This window comes from Gracilinanus agilis, chromosome 3 (genome assembly GCF_016433145.1).
Source record: "Gracilinanus agilis isolate LMUSP501 chromosome 3, AgileGrace, whole genome shotgun sequence".
In the NCBI taxonomy this organism is placed as follows: domain Eukaryota; kingdom Metazoa; phylum Chordata; class Mammalia; order Didelphimorphia; family Didelphidae; genus Gracilinanus; species Gracilinanus agilis.
Genome location: NC_058132.1, coordinates 396314716 through 396337847, shown reverse-complemented (window position 1 = coordinate 396337847; position 23132 = coordinate 396314716). Strand labels below are relative to the sequence as shown.

The following is a 23132-nucleotide window of genomic DNA, read 5'->3' as shown; positions in this document are numbered from 1 at the left end:
ATTGTTCTGTTTCACTTTAAGAAATTGAGAGAAGGAAGGCATGGCTTGGTGGGATGGCCATAGCAGAGACTTTCTGTCACTAAAGCCAACTTTTACACAAGAACCATCTTTAAGACTGATGACTAAGCTGGATTTCTAGACAGGATAATCAGGAAACCCAAGCAAAAAAGAGACCTTTTGCCCATTCTACCTAACCAAACCAATTTCAGATTTCCTGATTTCTGTTAGCTGAGATAAAATTCCAGAAGGTCCTGACCTGCAGTGTGACTAAAGCATGCTGTCTTTTTTTAAAACTAAAAGAGGATAATGCCAACTGGGAGAATCCAACCATTCACACTTATACAGACAATCTTTGTTGAATAGGATGTCTTGCATTGTACCACACTGGACTGATACTCTGTAATTCTCCTTGGAAGTCTGCACAAACACACACATTCACACACATATTCCGTACTCCAGTGGCAAACAGAGCAAGCTAGCTGGCAGGGAGTAGGGGATGCACTTGTAGGGATAACTTCCTGTCTATTCAAAGACATTCCCCGGTATTGTTACAGGCATCAACGAACAAGCATCAGTCAGACCCAGAAAACAAGATACAGAGGACTTGTGTAAACATAAGCAGTGGCTGTCAGCAGAGACACCATCTTACTCCCGGTCCTGTTAAGAATCAGAAGGGACACTCAGCTGTGAGTTTCTGCTCTGTGACTCGCTTTTCTGCGGCTGGATGGGGATTTCAGAGTCATCCTGTGACTTCAAGTCTGCCCTTTCTGCAGGGTCGCTGTGCCTCCGCCTTTTACAAGGAAAGCAAAGACACCTGAAGCATGACAGCAGGCCTTGAGTAATACTAAAGGAGAAGAGCTTTTTGCAAGGGTGGAAAAACTGGTAAAACACTAGCATAAATAGGATGGCTGTGCAATATGCAATCAGCAGCTTCAGAATGAGCAAGGGAGCACACACGTACATATAAATGTCTGTCTTATAGATGTACCACAAAAGGAGGAGGAAAGCATTCTCAATGAACCTCAGCATGTAATAGACCGACAGCCTGTACCAGTTCTGGGACTTATTGATCAAGTCGGGGCTGTTGATCTTCAGCTGAACGGCGGACCAACAAAACATGTTGATGCCTGCGTACAGGAAGGTGAGGAAGCAGAGCACGATGGTGGTGCCCATTCTGCTCATGGCCTTGATATTCTCTGGAAAGGGGGAGCCACTCCTCCAGAAGAGAATCCAGGGGTAAAAAAAAAAGCCAAAGAAATTGAGGAGTACCACCGGGAGGATCCAGATTTGGAGGACTGAGCTGAAAAGGACCAGGACCACGACACGTGTTGCGATCTCAAAGCTCCGCCAGAGAAAGATGCAGAGATAGGCGGCAGGCTTCACGCTGACCTCGTATTCATCGTACTTGATCTTGATGGCCAGGATGTTGCAACGTAAAGCCCCGTATACGATAGACAGCAGGCACAGGGTCATGAAGACACCTGTAAGAGAAAAGGTGAGGCAGCTCAAGGATCAGCTCATGCATAAAGTCTGACAGGAGCCCACATTAGGACGTTTGGATGTAAGGGTTTTTGACTCGCATTGTAATTACCACAGCAGTTTTATTTTCTGGGTTGTCCTTCCCCCATTAGATCGTAAGCTACCTGAGGGCAAGGACTGCTTTTTTTTTTTTTTTCTCTTTGGTATTTGTATGCGGCAGGGTGCTTTGCATAGTGCCTATATTTATTGTAAGCACTTAATAGCTCTAGTCTCTGGTTTTTATCATCTACAAAATGGGGATTAAAACACTTTCTTTTGGTGATACTTACAAAATTGACCCACAAAATGCTTACTAAGCATCTTTTGGTTGTCAGGTGCTAGGTTAGGCACTACAGACACAGAGAGGGGAATTAAACAGTTCGCGCTTTCAAAGAGCTTATAGACTATTCCAGCAAACGTACACACACATATAAGGAAATTGTAAAGTAATTTGGGGGGAGGCAGGAACAGTTGGGATGATTAGTCTTATAAAGGAGATAGCACTTGAGTGGAGTTGTTTTTTTTTTTTAAACCCTTTCCTTCTGTCTTAGAATCAATACTGTGTATTGGTTCCAAAGCAGAAGAGCAGTAAGGGCTAGGCAATGGGGTTAAAGTGACTTGCCCAGGGTCACACAGTTAGGAAGTGTCTGAGGCCAGATTTGAACCTGGGACCTCCTGTCTCTACGTCTGGCTCTCAATATACTGAACCACCCAGCTGCCCCCTTGAGTAGAATTTTGAAGGGATAGAGGAAGACATATAGAAATGAGTGCATCCCAGGCAAGGAGGACACTTTGGGCAAAGGCATGGAGAAAGAAGGAGTGTCTATGTCTTATGTCAAAAGGTTCTACACCTCTGGCCAGGAGAAATGGGAACAAGCTGGTGGGTCAGGTCAGACTTCTTTGTTTTTTTCCCAAGAACAGATTACTTTTTCCTCCTTCTGGGAGAGACTGAAAAGTTCTGAAACCTGACTATAAACTCAAGCAGTGATAGCCTCAAAGTCACTTCTGGAAAAGAATGAGACTGTTGTGAGAACTAAGCTAAGGCAGACTAGGGGCAAAGTTCCTTCCCACCGCCTCCAGTTTTAGATGGGGTAGCAATGGGGCAGCATCTTCCTAACATATAAGCTGCCTCAGAGGAGATGAGCAGCAGTGATTAAAAAGGAATGGGAAGGGGCAGCTGGGTAGCTCAGTGGATTGAGAGTCAGGCCTAGAAATGGGAGGTCCTAGGTTCAAATCTGGCCTGAGACATTTCCCAGCTCTGTGACCCTGGGCAAGTCACTTGACCCCCATTGCCCACCCTTACCACTCTTCCACCTAGGAGTCAATACACAGAAGTTAAGGGTTTAAAAAAAAAAGAAAAAAGAAAAAAAGAAAGGAATGGGAGAAGAAAAAGAGCCAAAGACAGACAAGGAAGAGTGAGGAGGGGAAGAAGGAAGGTAGAGGAAGGGAAAAGAAAGAAAGAAAGAAAGAAAGAAAGAAAGAAAGAAAGAAAGAAAGAAAGAAAGAAAGAAAGAAAGAAAGAAAGAAAGAAAGAAAGAAAGAAAGAAAGAAAGGAGGAAAGGAGGAAAGGAGGAAGGGAGGAAGGGAGGAAGGGAGGAAGAGAGGGAGGAAGGGAGGAAGGGAGGAAGGAAGGAAGGAAGGAAGGAGAGAAGAAGAGGGAGAGGGGAAGAGGGAGAGAAGAAGAGGGAGAGAAGAAGAGGGAGAGAAGAAGAGGGAGATGGAGGGAGGAAGGGAGAGAGGAAGAGTGGGGAAGGGAGAGGGAAAATCATTTACTCCCATCCTTGAAATGAAGTAGATGGTATTGATTAGATGAAGCTGTCACTGACCCTGTGAAACACTGTATTTCTTTAAACTCCTTCCTGGCATATTCATTGTTTCTTTCATTTACTTCTGATTAGTATTATTATGCACTGTAACATTTAACATACATACGGCTTGTCTCCTTCCCTTTACTCTTGTTTTTATTAGCACCTTAATCAATGATAGTTTCACAAATATCCACAACTGCAGCAAAACAGCCAGTATAACTAAATGTTCTTCAGTCATGGGCATTACCCCAAATGCTAATAGCACACTTAATGTGGAAGCATAAGCCATTGCAACTAAAAAAAAAAAAAAAACCAAACAACTGCCCCGACTCCAAAAAAAAAAAAAAAAAAAAAGACCACAACCTACAATTTAGAAGAACATCAGTTAAAATCAAGACATAGGAATCTAGCCTTGATTTTACCACCAACTCATTTGTTTTACTTTAGCCCCTTCAACCTCTCTGTTATGGCTCCATCATCCTGCAAGATTCCATCAGTTTTGGTACTCATACCTCTTAAATACCTTCTGCCCCTGGGATTCTTCTGATTGGAAGCTGGAATGGAGAGCTCTTCCCACAACTTTTATTTAAGGAGTGTGCCCAAGACAGTCATTTCATTTTACACCCAGCTGCATTCCTTAGGACTTCTCCATCCTCCCTTCCCCAAACTCCTCAGTTTTATTTTCTGTGTTATCTTCCCCCTTTAAATTATAAGCTGCTTGCAGGCCAGGCTATCTTTTGGGGGGCAGATTTGTATACCTAGTACTATTCTACTTTTTTATCATCTTAAAAAATGAGAATTATAACACCTGCTACAAGCTATATAGTATAGCAGTCCATGTTACTATTATCTTAGAACATTTGTGAAGCTATAGTTGCTTTTATACATTCTGAAGTTATAAGAGAATTTGAGGAGATGATAAGGAGTAGGTTTCAAGACTTGTGACTATATTAGTGTAGGTGACTCCTAGTGTGTAAATATCCTTTACTGAAGCAGAATCTTCATTACTTACGTGGACACAAAACTTCAACAATTTTAGTTATCAAAAAATGTGAACATCTAGGTACAAGCAGTAACTACTAATATTTTTAATGATTTTAATGCCAGCAGCATTTAACAGTAGGAAAAGAGACAATGGCACATAGTATGGCAGCTGAGTTGTATATAGGTATAATAGAGTGCCATGCCTGGAGTCAGGAGAATTCATCTTTCTGAGTTCAAATTTGACCGCAGACACTTACTAGCTGTGTGACCCTGGGATAATCACTTAACTCTGTCTCAACAGTAAAATAAGCTGGAGAAGGAAATGGCAGACTGTTCCAGTATCTTTGCCAAGATAACCTCAAATAGGGTCATGAAGAGTTGGACATGTCTGAAACAACTGAATGTCACAATAGGATAGAAAAAGGAAGAACTTCCAGTCAGGAGATCTAAGTTCAAAATCTTGCTCTGAAACTAGCTGTGTGATCATGTCAAGTCACTAACTTCTTTGACCTTCAGCATCCTCATCTATAAAATTGGGATAATAAAACTCATGCTACCTACCTTGTAGTATTTATGAGAAAAGTGCTTAGTAAATCTCTAAGTGTTATTAGAAGGTGAGTTATCATTTTAAAAGAATGATCATAATATTAGGAAGGTTTAGGCACTGTCATAATAGGATTCATATTTTAATAAATAGCTCTCTCAACTCATAAATTTAAAATTATCAACATATTTCTCTGTGAATTGGGCTAGGATAGCTATTTCACATACTATAACAAAAGCAAAATTATTTCATACTTGTCTGCTGGAAATTTTACTGTACTTGTCAATGTAGTTATTTTTAATACTTACATTGTTTCTGCTATTAATAAAAAGTAAAATATGAAGATTATGTCATGCTGATGAAAAGTAGAGACGGCATTCCAGGCTTACAGAACATTGGGAACAATAGTACAGAGGTGGGACAAAAGGGACAGGTAAGAGGGTCAATAAGTAGTCCATTTTGCCTATGGAGGGAAGGAGGAACAAGCATTTATGAAGTATTTACTATATGCCAGGCATTTCTGCTATGTGTTAAAATTATTATCTCATTCAATTCTCATAATAATACTAGGAAGTACGTACTACTATTACTCTCATTTTATGGCTGAGAAAATGGGGGCAGAAAGAGGTTAAGGGTCTCATCCAGGGTCAGTTGACTAGGAAATGTCTAAGGCTGGATTTGAACTTGGGTTTTCCTGCCTGACCACCTAACCCTCTATCTAATGTGTCATTTAGTGGAGCTGTTGTTGTTTAAGTTGTGACTGACTCTTCATGACCGCAATTGAGTGTTTTCTTGGCAAAGATTCTAAAGTGGTTTGTCATTTCCTTCTCTAGTTCATTTTATAATGAGGAAACTGAGACAAATAGGGATAAGTGACATGTCCAGGGCCATAGCCAGTAAGTATCTGAAACTGAATTTGAACTCAGGTCTTCCTGACTCCTGGCTCAAGATTCTATATGTTATATCACCTAGCAGCCCATCTGGTGGAATAGTGTGAGATAATGCAGAATGGGAGGGTAATAAGAGATTGCAGAAGTCCTTGAATGCCAAAAGTTTCTCCTTCTTTCACTGCTTCTAGTATAACTCTAAATGAAAGAATCCTACCTAGAGCCCAGTGCCTGGAACATATGCTTACTGCATGATCAATGGATTGATCATTAGCTCAAATAGTACCCAGTCAAGGTTAAGAAGCTTTACTGAAGAATTGAGGGCTGGGGGACTGCTAGGTGGCTCAGTAGGTTGAGAGTCAGGTCAAGTGACAAGAGGTCCTGGGTTAAAATCTGCCCTCTAGCACTTCCTAGCTGTGTGACCCTGGGAAAGTCATTTAAGCCCCATTGCCCAGCCCTTTTTAAAAATAAATTTTTAAAAGAAAGAAAGGACAGAATAACAAAAGCCTAAGGTACAAAAGCTAAAAATTCCCTGGACTATATGCTCTTACTTTTAATGCTACCTGACCAAACACCATCTTGACTAAGCCTCCTATCTTGACTTGCTCCTTTCCTTTATATTTTCGTCAGTGCCTTCTATCTAAAAGAATCACAAGAAACATTAGTGAATGGATAGAATTTATTATGAAAGAATACTTAACAAATACGGCATGATTCTGTCTTCCCACACTTGCTTTCTGAGTTTCCCTGAAAAAAGAATCAACCAGATTTCATCCCAGTAAGGTAAAAAGTTATGTCCTTTCACCCATATAATTGAATTTATTTTGGAAATGCTTTTTATTACCACACACTAACCAAATGCCAAATAATAATTTAATAGAGCAAGAGCTCAGTGCTTCTGGAAAACTCTGCTATAAAAATTTATTTCCCATAAATGTAGTCAGGAAGAAATGCCAATATCTTATCTAACTATTCAATAATAAGTTATTTTTTTTAAAATCTGGATAAAACACACCTACTCTTTGCAGAAAATCCTTTTTAACACCTGGAAGTCTACTAAATAATTCATACTGATTCAGTAAATATTTCCTTCTCACCATCTCTTTCTCACCTCCTCTCTTCCCCCAGGTAAAGTGGGAGGAATTCTGGGTTCAAATCTTGACTCTAGCTTTTAAAAATTGTGAATTTAGGCAACTATATCTCTTAGAGCACAAGTTTCTTCATCTGCAAAAGAGGGGTTTTGTATAGACTAGTAGTTATGAAAGTGTGGTCCAAGTTCCCTTGACCCTTTCAGGAGATCCATAAAGTCAAAACTATTTTCATAATAATGCTAAGAGGTTTAAATTTATAATATGGCAAATATCAATAGACACACATAAGCAAAATATCTTTAGAATCTTCAATAATTTTTCAAAATTTTATAAAGGAGTGGAGGCAGTTAGATTGCTCAGTGGATGGAAAGCCAGGCTCAGAGACAAGAAGTCCTGGGTTCAAATATGGCTTCAGACACTTCCTAGCTGTATGACCCTGGGCTAGTCCCTTAACCCCCACTGACTAGCCTTTACCATTCTTCTGCCTAGGAACCAATACATAGTATTGATTCTAAAATAGAAGGAAAGGGTTTAAAAAAACATTGTATAAAGGGGTAATTAAACAAAAAGTTTTAGAACCAAGAGTCTAGATAAACTAAAGTCCTTTCCAACTCTAAATCTATGATACTAAGCCCAAGTTTTGTTTTAAACTATATTTTAGAGACCTTCAGGGCTAAGATGGCCTCAGTGTAGAAGGAACTTCACAACTCTCTCTACTACCATCACAACAAAGCATCTCAAAAGGACAAAAATCTAAATTACACAAGTGAAGGAGCACTGCCACAGAGTGCAGCCTTGAAGGTAGGCAGGGTTTAGGCATTTCCATGCTATAAGGGGGTAAAATTATACCTATCAAAGCACAAGCTGATCACCTCTCCCCCACACCACCTATTGCGCCAGAGTCAGAGTGAGGACCAGGACAATTTCCAAATTCTCCGGGGCCTGGCTGAGGACATCACAGACTTACCCCTGAGGACAGTTGCAAAGCCCTGGAGGCCAAACTTGGGACCCAAGGCTGAGGCACATAGAGCACAGGAGCAGAGATAGAACAGAGACAGACTGCCCACAGCAGACACTGTGAAGACAGGAAAAATAACCTCAGGGCAAAAGTTGCTCTGTATCTTGCTACACTGACACATGCCTGCCCTCCTCATTCAGACTTCTGGCTGACAAGAGAAAAGATAAAATTAACACAGCAATGGCCACCAATACCCAAGAACTACGATCCACAAGTACCAAAAAAAAAAAAAAAAAAAAAAAAAAGATACAACAGAGAAAGCCTCTGACATTGGATAACTTCTTTGGAGAAAAGGATCAGAGTGTAAAGGTGATAGCAAAAAGTGGCAAGCAAGCAAACATATCCAAACTTTCCAAAAAAAATGGAAATTGGTCACAAGCTTTAAAGAAACTCAAAATGGAGTTCAAGAACTAAGTAAGAAAGATAGAAGAAAAAATGACAAGAAAAGTGGGAAATAGAAATGCATGTAATTCAAAAAGAAAATAACAGTTTAAAAGACAGAATCTCCCACTTGGAAAAAGAAACACAGAAATCACATGAAGAATAAGCAAATTGGATACCAGAATTGACGTGCTGGAAGCCATGAAAAGCAGGTTAGATGAAACTGTAAAGGAAAAGTCAAAAGATCATAGCAGAAAATCAGTCTTTAAAGACTAGAATTGGGCAAGTAGAAGCTAATGATTTCACAAGACAGCAAGAATTAATAAAACAAAATCAAAAGAATGAAAAAATAGAAGGAAACATGAAATATCTTATTGAAAAAAACAAGTGATCTAGAAAACAGACATGGAGAGACAATTTGAGAATCATTGGTCTACCTCAGTGTTTCCCAAATGTTTTTGGCATACTACCCCCTTTCCAGAAAAAAATATTACTTAGCACCCCCTGTCACATACTATCACTGCCCCCAAATGCACCTGTGGCCATCACTGCAGCACCCACTAGGGGGCAGTGGCGCTCACTTTGGGAATCATTCATCTACCTGAAAAACCTAGAAAAAAAGAGAAGTCTTGACACCATATTTCAAGGAATTATCCAAAAAAACTGCCCTGATGTTCTTGAATAAGAGGGCAAAATAGACATTAAAAGAGTCCATAGATCACCCTCTACATTAAACCCTCAAAAGACAACGCGCAGGAATGTAATTGCCAAATTCAAGAGCTTCCAAGTCAAGGAGTAAATATTGCAAGAAGCCAGAAAGAGACAATTCAGATATCATGGAACCCCAGTCAGGATTACACAGGATCTGGCAGCTTCTACGCTAAAGGACCACAAGGCTTGGAATATGATATTCAGAAAGGCAAGAGAATTGGGTCTACAACCAAGAATCACCTACCCATCAAAACTGACTATATACTTCCAAGAAAGTATGGGCATTCAACAAAATAGAAGATTTCCAAGTATTTGTAAAGAAAATACAGAACTAAGTGGAAAATTTGATGTCCAAATACAAAATTCAAGAGAAACATGAAAAGGTACACAATAAAGAGGGGGAAAAAATTAAGGGCTTCAGTAAGGTCAAATTCTTTATATTCCTATATGGAAAAATGATATTTGTAACTCTCAAAAATTGTTTTCGCTATCATAGTAGATAGAAAAATTATTCATAGGTAGAGAATGGGATATTAAGTGGTTTAAAATGATATGTTAAAAAGGAGGTGGGGAATAGAAGATGGCACCAAGAGAAACTTGAAGAAAGAAGAAAAATGGGATAAATTAGACCACATAGAGAGGTACATCAGAGGGAGAGGGGGAGGGGAAGAATGCTATTATAAGAAGGAGAGGAAGAGAGTGCTAATAGGTGTAAGATTTAAAACTTACTCAGTTCTGAGAGTGAAATAAATAAATGAAATAAGTGACTTGGAGAATGAGGGAATAGGTAGAGGAGTATAAGGGGAAACACCAGTAAAGCTGGATTAAAAGTATCCCACAGCTGATTTAGGAGAGGTTACAAACTTTCAAATTTAGCTGGGAAAACAACAAGTAACAGAAACCAAAACATAGCCAGGGAAAGTTAAAATTATCAGTGGGTTCTTATAGACTGGGAAGAAGAAGTCAAGAAAGTTATAAAAAGGGTTTTTAATTGTTATCAAGGGTAGAGAAGGAGATGAGAGGATCAACTGACAAATTAGCCTATGGGCCAACTGTTAGAATGTTGGATAGGGGTGGTAGCTTCACTAACATTAACTATAAAGCAGCCAGAATAGGCAGGGCTGTTAAGGCAGTGAAAGGTGAGAATCTCACGGAGTACTTCTCAGGATGGTAGCAAGATAAATCAGGTCTCAGGAAACCCTCCAGGAACTCAGCAAATTAATTCAGTAAAAACTAGGGAGTATAGGGTTTAGTGTCTGCGAGTCCAGTAAAGCACTTAACCTCAACCCAATATTTTGATTGAAGATTGATCTCTCAGTGAATTCAAAGTTAACTCAAATGTCCAAGATTCCCAGAAAAAGTCCACAGGCTAGCTGCACAGTAGCCCCAACTCCAGCTCCACTTCTCACACCTCCAGGGAAAAAAAACTGTCAACTTTTACCAGTCTCTGTGTACTGGCACCTGCCAACAATTCCAAATTTGGAATATCCAGCTTCTGCCAGATTTTGCTGGGTCTGCTCTTATACTATCTATAATAAGTCCTATCTATAAATTTCCTATAATAAGAGGGAAGAGCATCTAGATCCATTGGGGTATAGAATTCTACCTTACCCTATAGGGAAGTTGAGAGGGAAAACCAAGGGGAGGGAATAGGGTGGGAAGGACCAAAAGGGAGAGAAAGAGAGTGGGGAGGAAATTTAATAGACCTTAAAGAAAAATAAGAGGGGAATAAGAAGGGAGGGGGTGGGAAGGGAAGTAAAATAAGGGTGGGGTTTAGGGGGACTGATTAAAAGCAAAATACTGGTATAAAAGGAAATGATGAAAGAAGAAAGGGCAGGATTAGGAGAGGAAATCAAAATTATGGGGAATACATAGGTGGTAATCATAACTCTGAATGTGAATGGGATAAACTCACCTATAAAACAGAAGCAAATAGTAGAGTGGATTAGAAACCAAAATCCTACCATATGTTGTCTACAAGAAACACATATGAGGCAGATAGACACACACAGGTTAAAGGTAAGAGGCTGGAACGAAATTTATTGGGCATCAACTGAGAAAAAGAACTCAGGAGTCACAATCATGATATCTGAAAAAGCCAAAGTAAAAATAGATCTGATTAAAAGAGATAGGGAAGGTAATTACATCCTGATAAAAGGCAGTATAGGCAATGATGAAATATCAGTACTCAACATGAATGCACCAAATGGTGTAGCATCCAAATTTTAAAACGAGAAACTATTGGAGCTTAAGGAGGAAATAGATAGTAAAACTATAGTAGTGGGAGACCTGAACCTTCCTCTATCAGATCTAGATAAATCAAAGCAAAAAATAAATAAGAAAGGGGTAAGAGATGTGAATGAAATCTTAGAAAAATTACAGTTAATAGATATATGGAGAAAAATAAACAGGGACAAAAGGAATACATCTTCTTTTCCAGCAGTACATGGTATATTCACAACAATTGACCATTTAATAGGGCATAAAAACATTGCAAAAACAACGGGGGGAAGCAGAAATAATAAATGAAACCTTTATAGATCATAATGCAATAAAATAATAATTAATAAGGGTACATGGAGAGACAAAACAAAAATTAATTGGAAATTAAATAATATGATTCTCCAAAATTGTTTGGATAGAAACAGTGAATAATTTCAGTGAAGAGAATGACAATGAGGAGTCATCCTATCAAAATCTATGGGATGCAGCCAAAGTAGTACTCAAGGGTAAATTTATATCCTTGAGTAAATATATCAACAAATCAGAGAGGAAAGAGGTCAATGAATTGGACATGCAAATTAAAAAACTAGAAATGGAACAAATGAAAAATCCTCAGATTAAAAACTAAGTTGGAAAGCCTAAAAATTAAAGGAGAAATTAATAAAATTGAAAGTAAAAGAATTGCTGAATTAATAAATAAGACTAGGAGATTGTACTGTGAAAAAAATCAAATAAAATAGATAAAGTACTGGTTAATCTAATTTTAAAAAGGGAAGAAAAGAACCAAATGAATAGTATTAAAGATGAAAAGGGCAAAATCACCTCTAATGTAGAGGAAATTAAAGTAATTATTAAGAACTATTTTGCCCAATTATATGGCAACAAATACATCAATATAGGTGATAAAGATGAATATTTATAAAAATATAAACTGCCTAAGTTAACAGAAGAGGAAATAGAATACTTAAATAATCCTATATCAGAAATAGAAATCGAACAAGTCATCAAAGAAAAATCCCCAGGGCCTGATGGGACTCACAATTGAGTTCTATCAAACATTTAAAGAACAACTAATCTCAATATTATGCAAACTATTTGACAAAATAAGTCAAGAAGGAGTTATACCAAATTCCTTTTATGAGACAAATATGATACTGATTCCAAAGCAAGACCAAAAACAGAGAAAGAAAGCTATAGACCAATCTCCTTCATGAACATAGATGCAAAAATCTTAAATAGAATCCCAGCAAAAAGACTCCAGCAAGTGATCATGAGGATTATTCACTATAATTCGATGGGATTTATACCAGGAATGCAAGGATGGTTTAATATTAGGATAACCATCCACATAATTGACCATATCAACAACCAAACCAATAGAAATCACATTATTATCTCCATAGATGCAGAAAATGCCTTTGACAAAATACAACATTCATTCCTATTGAAAATACTAGAAAGTATAGGAATAGAAGGGCCTTTCCTAAAATTAATAAACAGTATATATTTAAAACCATCAGCAAGCATCATCTGCAACATCAGGAGTGAAGCAAGGATGCCCATTATCACCTCTATTATTTAACATTGTACTAGAAACACTACCAGTAACAATTAGAGAAGAAAAAGAAGTTGAAGGTATTAAAATAGGCAATGAGGAGACTAAACTATCTATCACTCTTTGCAGATGATATGATGGTCTACTTCAGTGATTCCCAAAGTGGGCACCACTGTCCCCTGGTGGGTGCTGCAGTGATCCAGGGGGAGCCGTGATGGTCACAGGTGCATTTGGGGGCAGTGAATAACTGTAAGGGGGCGGTGATAATATGTGACAGGGGTGCTAAGTAATATTTTTTCTGGAAAGGGGCTGTAGGCCAAAAAAGTTTGGGAACCACTGGTCTACTTAAAAGAATCCTAGAGAACCATCTAAAGAGCTAGTGGAAATAATCAACAACTTTAGCAAAGTTGCAGGATTCAAAATAAACCCACATAAATCATCAGCATTTCTATATAATTCCAACACATCTCAGCAGCAAGAATTAGAAAGAGAAATTCCATTTAAAATCACCCTAGAGACTTCCGGTTAAGATGGTGGCAGAGTAAGGAGCAGCTGCTTAATCTCTCCTAACTGAAGCATACAGGACTCCTCAAGGGGACATGAAAACAAATCCAGACCAACGAAGGGACCCCACGACAGGGTACAGCATTGAAGGTACGTGGAATTGGGGCATTTCCACGCTATAAAGGGGTGAAACAGCTCTCACTAAAACGAGAGAGGAAGAAGCCCCTCCTCCAACCCCCACACCACGTACAGTGCCAAGGCCAGTGCAGAAGAGTGAAAGCAGGTTTGGGGCACCCATTAAGTGACTGGCAGCTCCAGGGCTTGTTCCTGAGAGCAGCAAGACTTAGGACCCCAAGAGGCTAAAGAACGAGCACAGACTTTCCTGAGCGCTGGCGCGGGTGAAGGCATTGCCCTAGGTGTGGACAAGGATTTCGAGCACAGGCTTGGACCTCAAGTGGGGACCCTGTGCAGATGGGAGCACGGCTGTGGAAGCAGCGCCCTGAGACTGTTGAAAAAGCTTCGGGCAGAGGGGCAGACCAGGGATGACCAGGAGGCTCGACCCCGAGAACAAGGAGACCTGAGACCTCGGGAGCCTAGAGAGCGCAGACAGACCCTGAGTGAGAAGATAAATCTCAGAAGGCACAGGTCTAACAATGGCAAGCCAAAATCAGAAACCCCAGAAGAGAAGGATTATCAAGAAGAACTCTGTAACACTCAACAACTTTTACACAGAGAAAATCCAGACAACAGAGGAGAACAAACAAGAAATCATATCCAAACCTTCCCAAAAAAATGAAAACTGGTCACAAGCTATTGAAGAGTTCAAATCTGAGATGATGAGAAAGATGGAAGAGATCTGCCAAGAAAATAACAGTTTAAAAGGCAGAATTTCACAATTAGAAAGTGAGGCAAGTCAAATGAAGACCAGAAATGACCAGATTGAAAAGGAAAAACAGTCCCTAAAGGCTAGAATTGAACAATTAGAAGCCAATGATCTCTCAAGACAGCAAGAACAAATAAAACAAAGTCAAAAGACTGAAAAAATAGAAGGAAACATGAAATATCTTGATGAGAAAGTGACAGACTAAGAAAACCGGTCTAGAGGAGACAATTTGAGAATTATTGGTCTTCCAGAAAAAGCAGAAATTAATAGAAACATGGGCTCAATACTAAAAGAAATTATTCAGCAAAATTGCCCTGAATTTCTACAAGAGGGCAATGTAGACATTGAAAGGATCCATAGATCACCCTCTACACTAGACCCAGAAAGGACAACACCCAAGAATATAATAGCCAAATTCAAGAGCTTCCAAGTAAAAGAAAAAAATCTTACAAGAAGCCAGAAAGATAAAATTCAAATATCAAGGAGCACCAATCAGGATCACACAGGATCTGGCAGCCTCCACGCTAAAAGACCGCAAGGCTTGGAATATGATATTCAGAAAGGCAAGACAACTGGGCCTTCAACCACGGATCAACTACCCATCAAAACTGACTATATACTTCCAGGGGAAAGTATGGGCATTCAACAAAATTGAAGATTTCCAAGTATTTGCACAGAAAAGACCAGGACTAAATGGAAAGTATGATATCCAACCACAAAAATCAAGAGAAACATGAAAAGGTAAATAAGAAACAGAGGGGAAAGAAAGAAAACTCATAAAAGGGAGGGGAGAAGAATAGGGAGGGAATTCATTAGGCCTTTAAAAAAAAAAGAGGGGAATAATAAGAGAGGGCGTAGAAAGGGAAGTCAATAAAGGGAGGGGATAAGGGATACTGGCTCAAAGCAAACCACTGGTTTAAAAGAAAATAGTGTAAGAAGAAGGGGTGGGACTAGGGGAAGATACAAAAATGTCAGTGAATGCACAACTGATAATTATAACTCTGAATGTGAATGGGATGAACTCGCTCATAAAATGGAAGCAAATAGCAGAGTGGATCAGAAACCAAAATCCTACCATATGTTGTCTACAAGAAACACATATGAGGCAGGTGGACATACACAAGTTTAAGGTTAAGGGCTTGAGCAAAATCTTTTGGGCATCAAATGAGAAAAAGAAGGCAGGAGTGGCTATTATGATTTCTGACAAAGCCAAAGTAAAAATAGATATGATTAAAAAAGACAGGGAAGGTCATTACATCCTGATTAAAGGCAGTATAAACAATGAGGAAATAACACTGCTCAATATGTATGCACCAAGTGGTATAGCATCCAAATTCATAAAGGAGAAACTGGCAGGGCTCAAGAAGGAAATAGATAGTAAAACCATACTAGTGGGAGATCTAAATATTCCTCTTTCAGATCTAGATAAATCAAACCAAAAATAAATAAGAAAGAGGTAAGAGAGGTTAATGAAGTCCTAGAAAAATTAGATTTAATTGATATGTGGAGAAAAATAAATAGGGACAAAAAGGAATACACCTTCTTTTCAGCTGCACATGGTACATTCACAAAGATTGACCATGTAATAGGGCATAGAAACATTGCAAAAAAATGCAAAAGAGTAGATATAACAAATGTAACCTTCTCAGATCTGTAGTATACAGAATTGGGGGATATAGTTTTTTCTAGCTTTGGCTGAGTTCCAAAAAGCTGTTAGAGGTTTTAGAATCTTGAGGAGAGGCAGTTGACTGGATCTTCCATGGAGGGAGGAAGTCAATGAGCGAGCTCTTAGATTATCTAGCTTCAATATTGAAATTTAGCCTAGCATTGATATATTTACTTAAGAAATTATTATTTTACATAAATCCTTTATATCTTCCTTTCCTAATACCACCCTGCCTTCCCTCCCTTACCTTAGTGGCTGTGGAGTTTATAAGGAGAGAAATAAGAGAGGAGTTAAATCTGTGAAGAGTTATCTAACTGACAGCTTTATTTATAATTTAATCAAATCATCATTTATTCCCTTTAGATAGCATTTTGTAAAATTGAGTTTAAGGCAGGTCCTTACTCAGATTCCATCTTTATTTCCCTTCCCCCACCTGAGGTTCCTGAGATAACTGAAAGGGCTTTCCTTTGATCCACCTTCCTAACAAACATTCTTCAAACAAATAAACCCTTTGTGTTTCAATAGTCCTATTTAGTGTAATTTGTCTATTAGTTAACAAGAGGGAAGAAGAGGGAAAGAGACAACATACTCTGGGCTTAGAGGGTAGGTGGGGCATCCATCTTGAAGGAAGGTGTTACTTCAAAATAGGTCCCTTCCTGTGAAATTAACTAAAGCCCGTTTGTTAATTTCAGTCTAGTCTATTTCCCTTAGCTTGTGTTTGAGTCTAAGTCCCAGTCTGAAAGCCTGCTGTATTAGTCTGTTTAGTTTAGCTTTTTTCTCCCAAGAAGATCTCTGTTTCCCTTCTGTGTTATACTCCTGACTTCAGTCCTATTATACCTTGAATCTCCTCTAATCCCAGTCTACCTGTAACCGAGATTACCCACTTACCAAGTCTCCAATCATCTTCCTTTCAATTCCCTTATCCCAAACACCTTTCCTCAAATTACCCTCATAACAGATCATAATGCAATAAAAATAATAATTAGTAAGGGCACCTGGACAGGCAAATCAAGAACCAATTGGAAATTAAACAATATGATTCTCCAAAACCAATTAGTCAAAGAAGAAATCATAGAAACAATCGACAATTTAATTGAAGAGAATGACAATGATGAGACATCCTACCAAACTCTGTGGGATGTGGCCAAGGCAGTACTCAGGGGGAAATTTATATCCTTGAGTGCATATATTAACAAATTAAGGAGGGCAGAGATTAATGAATTGGGCATGCAACTCAAAAAACTAGAAAGCAAGCAAATTAAAAATGCCTAGATGAAAACTAAAATAGAAATACTAAAAATTAAGGGAGGAATTAATAAAATTGAAAGTAAAAGAACTATTGAATTAATAAATAAGACTATAAGCTGGTATTTTGAAAAAACAGATAAAATAGACAAAGTACTGGTCAATCTAATTAAAAAAAGGAAAGAAGAAAACCAAACTGACAGTATCAAAGATGAAAAGGGAGACCTCACCTCTAATGAAGGGGAAATTAAGGCAATCATTAAAAACTATTTTGCCCAATTATATGGCAACAAATATAACAATTTAGGAGATATGGATGAATATTTACAAAAATATAAATTGTCTAGATTAACAACAGAAGAAATAGAATACCTAAATAATCCCATATCAGAAAGAGAAATTGAACAAGCCATCAAAGAACTCCCTAAGGAAAAATCACCAGGACCTGATGGATTCACAAGTGAATTCTATCAGACATTCAAAAGAACAACTAATCCTAATACTATACAAATTATTTGATATGATAAGCAAAGAAGGAGTCCTACCAAATTCCTTTTATGACACGAATATGGTATTGATTCCAAAGCCAGGTAGACCAAAAACAGAGAAAGAAAACTACAGACCAATCTCCCTAATGAACATAGATGCAAAAATCTTAAATAGAATACTAGCAAAGAGACTCCAGCAAGTAATTAAGAAGATAAGATCATCCACCATGATCAGGTGGGATTTATACCAGGAATGCAAGGATGGTTCAACATTAGGAAAACCATCCACATAATTGACCATATCAACAGTCTAACAAACAAAAATCACATGATTATCTCAATAGATGCTGAAAAAGCCTTTGACAAAATACAGCATCCATTCCTATTGAAAACACTGAAAAGTATAGGAATAGAAGGACCTTTCCTAAAAATAATAAACAGTATATACCTAAAATCATCAACAAGCATTATATGCAATGGGGATAAATTAGAAGCCTTCCCAATAAGATCAGGAGTGAAACAAGGATGCCCATTATCACCTCTATTATTCAACATAGTACTAGAAACACTAGCATTTGCAATTAGAGAAGAAAAAGAAATTGAAGGTATCAAAATAGGCAATGAGGAGACTAAGCTATCACTCTTTGCAGATGATATGATGGTATACTTAAAAATCCTAGAGAATCAACTAAGAAGCTTGTAGAAATAATCAACAACTTTAGCAAAGTTGCAGGATACAAAATAAATGCACATAAATTATAAGCATTTGTATATATTTCCAACACATTAGAGCAGCAAGAGGTAGAAAGAGAAACACCATTTAAAATCACCCTAGACAGTATAAGATACTTGGGAATCTATCTACCAAAACAAACACAGCAATTATACAAAAATAACTACAAAACACTTTCCAAACAAATAAAACTGGATCTCAACAATTGGAAAGCCATTAATTGCTCATGGGTAGGACAAGCTAACATAATAAAAATGACCATTCTACCCAAATTAATTTACCTATTTAGCGCCATACCTATCAAATTACCAAAAAACGTGTTTATTGAATTAGGAAAAACTATAACAAATTTCATTTTGGAATAACAAAAGATCAAGAATATCAAGGGAAATAATGAAAAAAAATGTGAAGGAAGGGGACCTACCTAGAAGTACCAGATATTAAACTATACTATAAAGCAGCAGTCATCAAAATAATATGGTACTGGCTAAGAGATAGAGAGGAGGATCAATGGAATAGACTTGGGGTTAAGGACATCAGCAAGACAGTGTGTGATAAACCCAAAGAGCCCAACTTTTGGGACATGAATCCACTATTTGACAAAAACTGCTGGGAAATTTGGAAAACAATATGGGAGAGATTAGGTCTAGATCAACATCTCACACCCTACACCAAGATAAATTCAGAATGGGTGAATGACTTGAATATAAAGAGGGAAACTATAAACAAGTTAAGTGAACACAAAATAGTATACCTGTCAGATCTCTGGGAAAGGAAAGATTTTAAAACCAAGCAAGAGTTAGAGAAAATTACAAAATGTAAATTAAATGGTTTTCATTATATTAAGCTAAAAAGCTTTTGTACAAACAAAAACAATGTAGTCAAAATCAGAAGAGAAACAACAAATTGGGAAAAAAATCTTTATAACAAAAAACTCTGACAAGGGTCTAATTACTCAAATATACAAGGAGTTAAAGCAATTGTATAAAAAATCAAGCCATTCCCCAATTGATAAATGGGTAAGAGACATGAATAGGCAATTTTCAGGTAAAGAAATCAAAAGTATCAATAAGCACATGAGAAAGTGTTCTAAATCTCTAATAATTAGAGAAATGCAAATCACAACAACTCTGAGGTATCACCTCACACCTAGCAGATTGGCAGATTGGCTAAAATGAGAGAAGAGGAGAGTAATGAATGCTGCAGGGGATGTGGCAAAACTGGGACATTAATGCATTGCTGGTGGAGTTGTGAAATGATTCAACCATTCTGGCTGGCAATTTGGAACTATGCTCAAAGGGCTATAAAAGAATGCTTGCCCTTTGATCCAGCCTTACCATTGTTGGGTTTGTACCCCAAAGAGATCATAAATAAACAGACTTGTACGAAAATATTTATAGCTGTGCTTTTTGTGGTGGCAAAGACCTGGAAAAGGAGGGTATGTCCTTCAATTGGGGAATGGCTGAACAAATTGTGGTATATGCTGGTGATGGAATACTATTGTGCTACAAGGAAAAATAAACTGGAGGAATTCCATGTGAACTGGAAAGACCTCCAGGAACTGATGCAGAGGGAAAGGAGCAGAGCCAGAAGAACATTGTACACAGAGACTGATATACTGTGGTAAAATCGAATGTAATGGACTTCTGTACCAGCAGAAAGCAATGACACAGGACAGCTCTGAGGGATTTATGGTAAAGAACGCTACCCACATTCAGAGGAAGGACTGCAGTAGAGGAAACATATAAGAAAAACAACTGCTTGAGCACATGGGTTGTGGCAGACATGATTGGGGATGTAGACTCGAAACTACCACACCAATGCAACTATCAACAATTTGGAAATAGGTCCTGAACAAGGACACATGTTAAAACCAGTGGAAATGTGCATCGGCCATGGATGGGGGGAGAGCAGGGAGTGAAGGGGAAAGTAGGAGCATGAATCATGTAACCATGTTAAAAATGAATATTAATAAATGTTTAAAAATTTTTAAAAATCACCCTAGACAATATAAAATATTTAGGAATCTATTTGCCAAGACAACCACAGGAATTATATGAACACAACTTACAGAACACTTTCCGCACAATTAAAACTAGACCTAATTAATTGGAAAAACATTGAGTGCTCATGGATAGGATGAGCTAACATAATAAAAATGACAATCCTACCCAAATTAATTTACTTACTCAGTGCCATATCTATCAAAATACTGTTAAAAAATGGAGGGAGAACCCCAAAGGTGTGTTTGTTTGATAGACTGTTGTGTGTGTTTAAGCCTAACTGGGTTATTACCCTCCACCTTAATGCTGAGAGCTTCAAGAGAGTTTTCCCTGTGATGGAATTTGAGAACAGGGAGAGACAAGAACCAGTATTCAGCTAAAGGACTGCTTTGGGGTCTGGTGTTAACATTTTGCCAGAGTTTAGCGAATTGGCTGGCTCCTCTAGAAAGTCCCTTCTGGATACAGTCCCTGTTAGGGAGAAAGTAATGGCTGTCAACTTTGTGTTTGATGTAACCGAAGCTTATTTAGAACTGTCTCCCTGAATTTCCCCTTTCATCCTCTATCTTCCCAGGTATCTTCCAAAGAAATCTTATCTGACTGCATAGTATCTTAACGGGGTGCTTTATTAACAAGGTTCAAGTAAGGGTTAGGAGAGTGGGATTAGGAATCCTTATTCTAACACAAAGGAGATATAGGGTCACTTTGGCCTAAGCCAAGCCAGTGGATTTGGCCTGACAGTGTTCTTTTCTCTTTCTCTATTCTGCCAGCTAACCTAATCTAATGGCAGGTAGCAATGTCTTTTCTTGTTGGCACAGAGAGGATTAATTGTCTTCAGGTTGGCTCAGTGTGCTTTCCCAGACGAAACTCCTCCAGCCACTGTGAGCAATTTAGCCAGCCTCCTGTAGTTGTTATCCAGGTGAAAACAGGTATGATCTCAGGTCTTCGAGGCACAAAGTAATGGTTGGGAAAATCCCCAGGTGTTCCTTCTTTCACCACTGAGTCCCAAGCCAATCTCTTTAGAGTTTTTTTTTTCCTAGAAAACCCTTGCTCTTTCTTCCAACTGCTTCTCCTGTCACTCAGCTCTTTCTCTTTACAACCTTCCAAAAATCCTTCTCTGTGTATGCTTTTTCTTACACCACCAAGAAATTTTTTTACTGAATTAGGAAAAAATTATAACAAAGTTCATTTGGAAGAACAAAAGATCAAGAATATAAAGGGAAATAATGAAAAAAAATGTGAAGGAGGAGAGGTCTAACAGTACCAGATCTTAAACTGTACTATAAAGCAGTGGTCATCAAAACAATATGGTACTGGCTAAGAGGCAGAAGGAAGGGTCAATGGAATAGACTTGAGGTAAATGTCCTCAACAAGGTAGTGTATGGTAAACCCAAAGATCCCACATTTTGGGACAAGAACCCACGATTTAACAAAAACTGCTAGGAGAACTGTAAAATAATATGGGAAAGATTAGGTCTAGATCAACATCTCACACCCTATCCAAGATAAATTCAGAATGGGTAAATGACTTAAATATAAAGATGAAAACTATAAGTAAATTAGGTGAACATAGAATAGTATACCTGTCAGATCTATGGGAGAGAAAAGAATTTAAGACCAAGGTAGAAACAGAGAATATCACAAAATGTAAAATGAATAATTTCGATTACATTAAATTAAAATTCTTTGTACTAACAAAACCATTGCATCCAAAATTACAAGGGAAGCAACAAATTGGGAAGAAAATCTTTATAATAAAAACCTCTGACAAAGGTCTAATTTCTCAAATATATAAAGAACCAAATCAATTGTACAAAAAAATCAAGCCATTCCCCATTTGATAATTGGGCAAGAGACATTGAATAAGCAGTTTTCAGATAAAGAAATCAAAATTGTCAATAAGCACATGAAAAAGTGTTCGAAATCTCTTAAAATTAGAGAAATTCAAATCAAAACAACTCTGAGCTACCACCTCACATCTAGCAAACTGGCTAATATGACAGCAAAGGAAAGTGATAAATATTGGAGAAGATGTTGCCGAATTGGGACACTAATGCGCTGCTGGTGGAGTTGTGAATTGCTCTACCCATTCTAGAAGGCAATTTGGAACTATGCTGAAAGAGCATTAAATGACAGCCTGCTTTTTGATCCGTCATACTATAGTGATGAAATTAGGAATATATTGATAAGGTTTTGATAAGCTAAGGAATTTTGTAAAGTTTTCTCAGAGGCTGAAGAGTAGCTGAGGCTGAAAGAATTCTGGGCATGGTTTAGAGTTGAAAGGGGGAAGGGCAAGAAGAGTTTTGAGGCAGTTAGGCTCTGACTTCTGTGGAGTATTAATAGCCAGATCTGTTCTCTCTCTCAATATAGCCCTGCTTGTGACAGGAAAGAAAGAGAAACACTTGAAATATCTTGAGGGGTTGTCCTTTCCTCATTGTGGAAAAACATCAAGAAAAAGACTAGTTTATACCTGCTGCTATGAAAACTTTTGTGAAAGGAGAAAGACCAGAAACCCTGCTTGCCTGGTCTCTGAATTTCATATCAGAGCCATACTCTGGTCAGTGAGTCTCTGACATTTTGGCTCACTGGCTTTGCCTACTTGGAGACAATCTTAATATAGATAATCTAATTATATATATATATAATTAGATTAAATCTAAAATCCATATATATATGTTATATATTATATATATATAATTAGATTAAATCTAAAATCCATATATGTATATATATGGATTTTAGATTGCTTAGATAGTGTTTGGGGGAATTTTTAGTTATTGGTAAGGAGTTTGGAGAGTAGCTTGGGTGAATCTAGTTCCCTTAGAGTTAAGGCATCCTGTTATAAGTAATCCTTTTATCTTACTATATTTTATATATATATATATATATATAT

At 37.9% G+C, this 23132-nt stretch overlaps 1 protein-coding gene across 1 annotated transcript in view; it reads right to left on the bottom strand.

Moving 5' to 3' along the window:
• Positions 1–660: 660 nt before the first annotated feature.
• Positions 661–23132, bottom strand: part of XK (X-linked Kx blood group) — a 60588-nt gene continuing 38116 nt past the window's right edge. The window contains exon 3 of the mRNA XM_044666837.1: positions 661–1481. Coding sequence (XP_044522772.1) covers positions 661–1481 — 821 coding nt within the window. The remainder of the gene's footprint in view (positions 1482–23132) is intronic.